Source organism: Gracilinanus agilis, chromosome 3 (assembly GCF_016433145.1).
Source record: "Gracilinanus agilis isolate LMUSP501 chromosome 3, AgileGrace, whole genome shotgun sequence".
NCBI lineage: Eukaryota > Metazoa > Chordata > Mammalia > Didelphimorphia > Didelphidae > Gracilinanus > Gracilinanus agilis.
The window spans coordinates 39,987,282-39,997,735 of record NC_058132.1 but is presented as its reverse complement, the minus strand read 5'-3'; the positions used below and the strand labels follow the sequence as shown (position 1 = coordinate 39,997,735).

Here is a 10,454-nt window from a genome sequence, read left to right as displayed (position 1 = left end):
ATGGGTCACCAGCACCTCTACTGGAGCCATCCTTGCAAATTCGGCCAGGGGATTCGGTCTTGCCGGGTATTCTCCAACCGGCATGGCCTGATCCGCAAGTACGGCCTGAACATGTGTCGCCAGGGCTTCCGACAATATGCGAAAGACATCGGCTTCATTAAGTTGGACTAAATTATATTTATGGATCTTCAGTGATTTCCCTGAGCATCAGCAGTGGCCATTTTACTGGACTCTGGACACCTATTTGAGCCACCTAAAGACTGATCCTGTTCATACTTCATACTATGTTAATTTGTACATAAAATTAAAAAAGGTCACCACCCCCCAAAAAAAATATAAGGCACGTGGCGCAGGGCTCTGCGTGGAGGCCTAGTCAGCCCTGTCCCCCTTGTCCTTAAGTAAAGAGTGGCTTTTCTGACTATTTCATAGTGCTGGGTTTTTTCAAAGTTAACATCTTTGTCCACGGTTACTCGAATACTGTTTCCTCCATTAGATGGTGAGTGCCTTGTAAGCAGGAACGTTTCCCCTCCTTTTTCTTTTTTTGCAACCCCAGAGTTTAGCAGAGTGCCTGAAGATTTTTAATAGCTGCTAGTTGATGCATGGACCAGCGGAGTGCCATTATGCACCTGTGGAAATCCTTCTCCCTCACTCCCAGCTCCACGTGTACGGGTGGGTAGCAGGATGTGTGTGTGTGTGTGTGTGTGTGTGTGTGTGTGTGTGTGTGTGTGTGTGTGTGTGTGTGTGTGTGTGTGTGGTAGGTCGGGAATTGTTCTAGGGCTGGCTTCTTTAAAATGCCCCACCTACACTCTCGTGGGGATGAGTTCCTTTTAGGTGGCCCATTTTCCCTGAGCCCGTGGCAGCGGATCTGGGGGAGATCCCCTCTAGATTGGGGTCCATTCCTCAGCATGAGGGGTCGAAGAAGGAGGCTCCAGAAGCTAACAGTCCTGGCTGTTTTCTGCCCTATTTGTTCTCTCTCAGACAGCAGAATAATAAGCAGAGGGCCGGGGAGGAGGATAGAAGCTCGCTGAATTGCTGCCCAAAAATCAGCAAGGGTTCTAAGGGGGTGGGGGTAGGGAGTGATTACAGTCAGGACTCCCATATCTCTCTGCCTCCCAGAGCTCCCCTCATCGGACTCTCAGGTTCTGCTGACTGCATATCGGTACCAGTGCAGGGGCTGCACCCCGGGGGAACGGATGGGGGACACAATGACCCATCTGTCTTCCTGGCTCCCAGTAGTTCCCATCTGAGGACGGCAGGCCCAGTAGAGCCCCTCTCTCTTTCTCAGTAATTTGTCCTCCCGGGATTGCTTTATTGTGCCTTTAGCTCCCCCGGTAACGAGGCCTTTCACCGGGTTCAATGGAACCCGTTTTGCGATTTAAAAGACACCCCGGACAGCAAAGACAAAAGGATCAAATGCCCCAGCACAAGCCCACTTTCCTGAGAGCTCAAAACCAGGACGCAGGAGGTAGCAGTTTGTATTCAAAACAAGCCACCCCAGCCCCCACCTCACTTCTCTCCACACCTCGGCTCTCAACCCTCCTCCCCAAGCTTGAGCCCTCACCTCTGGGCACCTACGTAGCCTGTGACCACCTCTAATCATCACTTCCTATTTGCTGAACAGAGACCCGAGGGCACTTGTCAATCTTCATCTCCCCTCTTTTCTAGAGCCGCTCCCCCTTCTTCCCTTTCCAAAATTATTCTATGCTCTCCACTGGCTCCAAGGAAGGGTTGCCGAATTCCATCGCCCAGGGCTCTATGTCTGCTCCACTCCCACTGGCCTTCTGGTTGCCACTAGTCCACAGTACTCCATCTCCTGCCTGGTTTCTTTGTCCTCTTCATCTGCTCATCTTAGAGACTCTGAGGCCTTTCCAGGCTTAGCTCCAGGATCATCCTCTACAAGAGGCTTTGACTGTACTCCTTTCTTGACAGGATTCTTGTTAATCCCTATATGGTATTATTAGGGGTATTTACTTATGGGAACATATTGTATCCCTCAAATGGTAGAAAGTTTCTTTTCTTTTCAAGCCCTTACCTTCCATCTTAGAATAAATAATGTATATTGGTTCTAAGACAGAAGAGTGGTAAGGGTTAGGCAATGGAGGTCAAGTGACTTGCCTAGGGTCACATGGCTAGGAAGTGTCAGAGGCCAGGTTTGAACTCAGGATTTCCCATCTCTGGACCCGACTCTAAATCCACTGAGCCACCCAGCTGCCCCCTTAGTATTAGTTCTAAGACAAAAGAGCAGCCATTGAGGTTAAGTGACTTGCCCAGGATCACACAGCTATGACTTGTCTAATTACAGATTTGAACCTGTCCATTCCAGACCTGGTGTATCCATACTAACTGCCCAGAAAGTTTCTTGAGCTGGGCACATTTTTTTTGAACCCAAGCCTGGGATTTCACCTTCTCTGAATCACCCAGGGCACTGAGGGCGAATTGCCCCAGGATTGCCCAGCCATTGGTATGTGGCAGAGGCAGAAATTTGAGTTTATTGATATTATATATTATAATATTAATATTATATATTATATTATATATATTAAGTATAGCTCTCTATATACTTAACCTACTGCTGCCTCTGCCTGGAGTATAGTGTGTATATCAGTGATTCCCAAAGTGGGTGCCACCGGCCCCTGGTGGGTGCTGCAGTGATCCAGGGAGGCAGTGATGGCCACAGGTGCATTTATCTTTCTTATTAATTGCTATTAAAATTTAAAAAATTAATTTCCAGGGAGCTAAGTAATATTTTTCTGGAAAGGGGGCGGTAGGCCAAAAAAGTTTGGGAACCACTGGTGTATATGCTTATTGATGAATTGAAAAGGGAGTACTGGGTAACAATGCAGTCTCTAACAAGTAATCAAAACCCCCACAGGACCTAACCATTTTCTCCTGGAATCCCACAATGCTAAATAAGAGCAAGGCATTACTAAGCCTGTGGGAGCAGGATTCAAGGAAACCTGGAAGCCCAGTAGGGAAATGGTCTCTTACCTGGCTCGCCAAAAACTGTTATATTAAAAAGGGAGGTACTGCTATCTATTAGATGTATATGTAGATGGATTACAGAGAGAGGATAGGATGACACTTCTCCTTTATAACAGTTGCCCAGGCAGGATCCTTTAGGTCAATGTATGTTATCCCTTCAGGACCCACCTGGGGTTAATTGATATTAATTATTGGGCTCTTCAGCTGAGGTAACGTTGGTTATCTGACTGCGTGATCCTTTCCCAAATAAACTTTGAATAATCAATTCAGGAAGGTACTTTAAAACTTTGAATATATTTGGCACAGAAGGATAATGGTATGGAATAGAGGTATTGGGAGACTCTACTTTAAATTGATAATTGATAATAATGAATAAATTGATAATAATAATAAATTGATATTTGATAATAATGACTCTCTAACTGCAGGCAAAATGAAGGAATCAAGATGATAGCTTCTCTCTGGTACAGCCTGGCCAGGGCTACACCAGAGCAGGCAAACTGCTGTGTAATTTCAGCTTCTTCTTCAGTAGATCTTAAGCTTAATCAGTTGAGATATCCACCCTTTATCCACCCTCTTCTTCTTCTCCTGCCCATTTCCCGGATCCCTCCTGGGCCCTGGGAAGCCTAGATGACTAAGATGATTTACTTCCTAATATTTAGGGGCAGTAGAATCAGAGATGGTGGTCTGATACAAGTTGATGACGATACAGGAAACACTGGAGGAGCTTGCAGGGTTTAGCTTGCAAGTCTCAATTTCCCCCAAAACCAGGATCCACTGATCTCCAGCCTCAGGGACAGGTAAAGACCCAAGAACCTCTGCCAGGGTTCCCAACTGCCCTCTCCTGTGTCCCCATGCCTCTGGGAACATTCTGACATCCAACTGATCCACCTGTCAATCACTGAGTGAACTCCAAGCTCCCAGAGATTCAATATAACAGTACATCCCCCTCTCCCCCCAAAAAACCCTCTCTAGGGACATTCCAAACTTTAAAAGATCCACAATTTCAACCTTGCTCTGATCCGCTCCTCCAGTGATGCTGAAACTCTTCTGCCCCTTGGTAGTCTTGTCTTTATGGACTCCAGTGACCCAAAAGTAATTTTTAACAACAATTAATCATCCAGGTAAAGAGCCTCTCCTAATTTAAGGGAGCTAGAGGATACTGGAGAGTCAGGAAGATCTGAATTCAAATCCCACTTCAGACACGAAGGATAGGTGCTTCGATTTTTGGCTCTGTAAAATGAGGATGATAATGGTACCTATTTCACAAGGCTGTGAGAAGCAAATGAAATAAGAGATTCATTTTAAATATGCAAACAGATATTTTAGCTTGCTTATCACTTTCCCAGGTTTAGAAATTCCAGGACTACCAACTCATCTGGGTAATAGGAATAATTTAATAAGATCCTAGATTTTGAGCTAGAAGGGACTTTTAAGATTATCTAGTTCAAAAGTTCCCAAACTTTTGGTCTTAACTTCAATAGAAATTATTGAGGAGCCACCTCCAGAGCTTTTTTTTTTTAAATGGGTTATATCAATAGTATTTACTCAAGTAGAAATCTTACTGCTATTATTATTTTTTTTTTTATTAAACCCTTACCTTCTGTCTTGGAGCCAATACTGTGTATTGGCTCCAAGGCAGAAGAGTGGTAAGGGTAGGCAATGGGGGTTAAGTGACTTGCCCAGGGTCACACAGCTAGGAAGTGTCTGAGGCCAGATTTGAACCTAGGATGTCCCATCTCTAAGTCTGGTTCTCAATCCACTGAGCTACCCAGCTGCCCCCAGAAATCTTACTATTATTAAGAAGCTAGATTTGACCTTGAGACCTCCCAGGAAACCACACTTAGAGAACCACTGATCTACTCCAATTACCCTCATTTTACAATTGAGAAACTTGGGGCTGGGAGCAGTTTAATCGCCTTGCCCAAAGCCAAGCAGGCCAATTGGCTATTCCTCTTCCCCCATTCTTCCCAGCCCTCTCTCTCTGGGATCCAGGTGCACGAGTTGTCACCCATACAAGTCATTCTATCTCCAGCCTCCTTTATCTTTGTATTTCCTAGCAGAGTCAGAATTTGAATGCAGGATCTCTGCTTTCCAATCCAGAAATCTTTTCACTGTACCACGAAGAGAATGGAAAATACCATTTTCAAGCTCTTGCTATGTGCAAGACCCTGAGCTCAGCTCAAAAAGACAGTCTCTGCCCTCAGGAAGCTTGCTTTCTAATGGGTACTTTTAAAGCTATATGTAAACTTAAAAACACTTTGTATATTTGTCATATTTTCACAATATACATATACATATAATACAAACCAAATAGATAAAAGGCAACCTTAGAAAGAAGGCGGCAGCTGAGAGGAAGGGATTACCCGGAAGGGCTCCCGAAACTGGTGGCTTTTGGACAGAGTCTTGAAGGAAGCAAGTCAGGTCAAAAGGCTTAAGTGAGAAGCAGAAGCATTCCTGATAAGGACGGGGACAGGCAAACGCGCCTCTTCCGCACAGGGCGGGACCTGTTAAGAGTAGTAGCTGCACCTAAATATATACGAACTGGATTAGATTAGGTATGGAGAAATTCATGAACGAATGAGAGGACACTAATCTACGCATGTCTCCGGTTTCTCCGGCCTGCCACCATGGTGTTAGCTCCTCCCCACCACACCTGGCCGGGCCAGAGAAGAGAACTTTAACTAGGAAGAGCGGGGGGGAGGAAATGGCCCAACCACTTCAGGAAGAGGCCTCGGGGAGTGTGGGGTGGGAGACTTGAGGCAGAGATCCGAGGCCAGTCCGCGCACCTGGGACTTCGCAGAGTTCCTCAACTGGCCCACTTGTCTCAGGCCCTCCCTGCTCGGTCGCGGCGGGATATTGATGGGGCCTGTCTACCCCTGGGGCCCCTTCTTCCCGCAGGCCTTCTCAGGCAGGACTGCACCTCACAGCGTGGAAAATCGCGGCACCGCCCTCCGGCCTTTCAGCCCCGCCGGCTGCTCCCCGCGCCTCCCTCCCATTCTCCCCTGGGGGCCCCTTGAGCCCGGGCCAAGGGGCCTGGCCGGGTCGGACCGGGCCAGGGAAATGCGCCTAAGCGGTGAAAGCTGGGCCTAAGCAGGTAGCGGGCAAGGAGGAGGCCCTAGGCACGTGTCCAGCCGCTTTGATGAGTCGGGTCGCACTCCGGGCCCCGGAGAATTTCTATGGACTAGGCGCAAAGTTGTTCAAGTCTTTGTGACCGGGGCCCAAGACAAAAGAGTCTGCGGGCGGGCCGGGCTCGAGGGCCGGCGGCACAAAGAACTGCTCGGATTAACAGGACACTGGGGGTAGCCGAGTGTTAAGAAGCCGCCCCTAAAAGGGGCAGGGGCAAGGGGAGGAGGGGGTTGGGAATGGGGGTGGGAAAGGCTCCTTTGTGTGGTATTCACAAAGGCAGTCTCAGCCTGCGGCCTTTTTGGTCAAACACGAGGCGCCTGACATAGGCCAGGGGTTTGAATTGCTAAACATCTGGACTGCCGAGAGGCCCGCACACCCGCACCCCCTCCCAGCCCTCCTGCTGCTGGGGAAGAGGCAGCGGCGGGCTGCTAGGAAACGCCTAGTCCTGCGCTCCTCCTCTTCGAACCTGGGGGGTGGGGGTGGGGGAAGAGGAGGAGGGCGGGATGTGGGACTGTTTCTTTGGATGCCCCCCTACCCCCATTCTGAAAGTTAAGAGGAAAGACCGCTCCTCCCTTCCCCTTCCCTCTTAGGCCAAGGGGGGATGGTGCGGGGGTAATTTGTCCTCTAATTACCGCTCGCTCCCCATAAACCTCTAGGGGTCCAATGGAGCTTTCAGGCTCAGGGCCCATTAGCAACCGAATGGTCCTTGTTAAGCGCCCCTCTCAGCACTGCAGGGGCTCGAGGGCCCAGGGGCAATTCAGTCACGAGGCCTTTGGGGGCCGGGGATGGTGGAGCAGAGAAGGGCACGCCTCTAACCCCCATTCCAGAATTAGCGCCCCCATAAAGTGGCCCCTGGCTACGGCTTTTCACCACTCCTATGGCCTCAGATGGCACCTCCAGGGAGTCAAGCAAACCCCTGCCTCCCGCCTCCCAACAGCCCTCTCCATCCCCAACAAGAGCAAAGTGAAAGGTGAGTGAGAGCCCTGGCTGAACTCTTTCAGTCCAATTCCATACATTTGTGCGAGGTTCTGAGGAGACAGCCTGGAGTCCTGCCACGTGCTACCTGTGTCATTAACTTGCACAAATCACCCGACCTCTTCATCTTTAAAGAAGAGGAGTTAGGGGGCAGCTGGGTAGCCCAGTGGATTGAGAGTCAGGCCTTGAGACAGGAGGTCCTAGGTTCAAATTTGACCTCAGACACTCCCCAGCTTTGTGACCCTGGGCAAGTCACTTGACCCCCATTGCCCACCCTTACCACTCTTCTGTCTTGGAGCCAATACACAGTACTGACTCCAAGATGGAAGGTAAGGGTTAAAAAAATAAAATAAAATAAAATAAAATAAAGAAGAGGAGTTAAGCTAGATGGTTCCTGGGTACTCTTTCTACTCTTGAGCTGATTCTTAGTGTGTGCTTCAACTATTAGAAGGAAAAATCTAAAATATACCCCATACTCAAGAAGCTTACACACTACTAGAGCTTTCTCCAATACCAACAGTGTTGCTAGCCTGGTTTCCCCACATACTTTCTGTACACCGAAGGAACATCTTTTTTTTCCTCTTTTCTTACATAGTTTTTTCTTACAGTCTTCCTTTCTGAAGCTTCCTTTTCTCTTTTCTTCTCTTCTACTCTCCCTTTCTCCTTTCCTTCCTTCCTTCCTTCCTTCCTTCCTTCCTTCCTTCCTTCCTTCCTNCTGGGGTCATCTCCTACCTATCCCAATAGCAGTGTTTAGACCTAAGCCTTGGGACCTTCCTTCCTTCCTTCCTTCCTTCCTTCCTTCCTTCCTTCCTTCCTTCCTTCCTTTCTTCCTTCCTTCCTTCCTTCCTTTCTTCCTTCCTCTCTTTCTTTCATTCTTTCTTTCTCCTCCCTCTCCCTCCCTCCATCTCTCTCTCTTTTCCACTCCCTTACTGCCCTCTCTCCCCCACCCCACCTTCCATCTTCGAATCAATTCTGTGTATTGGTTCTAAGGCAAAAAAGCAATAAGGGAGAGCTAATGAGGATTAAGTGACTTGTTCAGGGTCACACACCTAGAACGTGCCTGAGGCCACACTGGAGCTCAGTGCCTCCAGTCTTTGGATCTGGCTCTCAATCCACTGGGCCTCCTAGTTACCTGCTTGCCCCTCTTCCCCTTTCCCCTCTCCCTCCCACCATAGCTTTTCTATGTAATATCTAATATCCTGCAGCCTTTCCTCTAAGCTCCTTGAGAGACAGGAAAGAAAAGTCTTCCCCCTGCACTGGGCCTCTTGCTTCCCCTGGTCCCCATTGGGGCAGAGTTGGTTCATGTGGGTGGTACAGTCACTTTTAAACGGTGGAAAATTGACCGAAAAATGTCACTAATGCGCAATGTTCTGCTCTGGCTGCGGGAGGCAAGCCCCTGGCCTCTGCTGCTGGAGGACTATTCTCTTCAGCTTCATGCTCCAAGCCCTGGCCTACTTAATGGGCCTGCCATGTTTTCCCCGCCTTCCCCTTCCCCTCCCCCTTACCTCCCCATCCAGACCTACAGCCTGGGGCCCTCAGAGACTTGCTGGGCAGGATGGTCCAGCCAACCCATCTTGACAAAACCCTGGGCCCTTCTTTGAAGGTTCAATTCTCCAGCCCCAGCCCCCATCTACAATTTTTGCTCTCCCTTTCAATGATCCGGCTAGGAAGATGGTATATCTGGGGCCCTAGGTATGACTTTCCCTTTTCCACTAAAGCTACTTCTCTTTTCCCATACTCCTCTTGTCTTTGATGCCCACAGCCTTCTGGAAATATGATGCCTTCATTAATAATATACACTTCCTGTCTTTCTTTCCTTTAGCTTTTTAGTGAGCTCTGAGCACACTTCCTCTGAAATAAATTAGGATAAAGATATTAAAGAAAGGAGCCAGCATGTGGAAATAGGAATAAAGCCAGAAAACGACCTGGGTGCCAGATGATGTATTTTTAGGCTTTTGGTGAGAAGTGCTGCTGCTAACACATTGGGAAACTTGATTAATGGACTTAAAAATTTTTTTTTAGTTGAATAACTGAAACAAAGGTTCCTGGAACTTTTCTATGGAAATTTTTTTTAACCCTTATCTTCCACCTTAGAATCAATACTATGTATTGGTTCCAAAGCAGGAGTGGTAAGGGCTAGGCAATGGGGGTTAAGTGACTTGCCCAGAGTCACACAGGTAAGAAGTGTCTGAGTCCAGATTTGAACCTAGGACCTCCTATCTTTGGGCCTGGCTCTCAATCCACTGAGTTACCCAGCTGCTCCCTTTTCTATGGAATTCTAATGGTCCTTCCCACTCCTCTTTACTTTGTGATGTGGGTAGGACAGTAGAAAGTGGCCACCAGTAATTTTGGTCCCTTTTCTAGGTCAACCATTGATATGTGAATTTTTAAAATGCTCATTTGTGGGTAAAGGATTCAGAGTTAGACAAAATCTCTAATTCTAGAGCCTTCCCTTTTGCCTTTGGAGAGGCCTGTCTTCCCTTCCCTAACTTTGGTATTCTAGTGCTGGGAACAAGGTAGGTTCCTCTTTTTCCAGTTTCAGGAAGCTGTTAGATTCCTGCATAGGGGGTCCACTTACTGTGTGAAGACCCTGGGGGAATTATTTTAGGAGGCAGGTGTGAAAGGGGTAACAGGCCACATCTTCCCCCTCTACTCAGCTTGAGTGTGAGAGCAGAGAAGGTCAGAGACCCTGACTGCTGGGAAGCAGAGTGATAATCTTAGACATGGCTGCTTATGCAACCTCTAATGTAGGTTGCCTGATGTTTTTCATCTTTTATATTGTGATCCCAGAGTGAGATAGGAAATAGAACACATTTGACGCAGAGAACCTTTGGGGAAACTTGCCCTTTTCTTATTTAAAAGGGGAAAAAAAATCTTGATGTTACCTTTATTGTTTTAAAGGTAGAAAACTGAGGTCAGTTGTAGCTTTTTACTTATTTATCTTTGTTACATTTTGAGATCTGAGTTGTCTTCCTTCCTCCTTCCCAATCCCACATTAGAGAAAGACAACATTGGATACAAGTGTATATGGGAAGAATACAACGTATACTCCCCCATATCGGTTCTTTCTTTAGAGATGGGTAGCATCTTCCTTCCCGAGTCCTTCATAGGAATACTCAAGCTGGCTTAGTCATTCACAATTATACTTCCAACGATATTGCTGTTGGTTCTTGCTTTCTCAGAGTTCTCACAATCTCTTGGTTCTGCCGATTGCACTCTGTATTATTTCATGCAAGACTTACCATGTTTTTCTAAACCCATCCTACTCAGTATTTCTTATGACACAGTTGCATTCCATCACAACCATATACCAGCTTTTTTTAATGCTCTGAAAGGTGGGGGAAGTGGTCACTACATATATTAGTCTT

At 47.5% G+C, this 10,454-nt stretch overlaps 1 protein-coding gene across 1 annotated transcript; it reads left to right on the top strand.

Moving 5' to 3' along the window:
- On the top strand, nt 1-313 carry LOC123243072 (40S ribosomal protein S29-like). Its single transcript, XM_044671242.1, has one exon. The coding sequence runs from the start codon at nt 1-3 to the stop codon at nt 169-171; it is 171 nt and encodes a 56-aa protein (XP_044527177.1). The 3' UTR covers nt 172-313.
- The last annotated feature ends 10,141 nt before the right edge of the window (nt 314-10,454 follow it).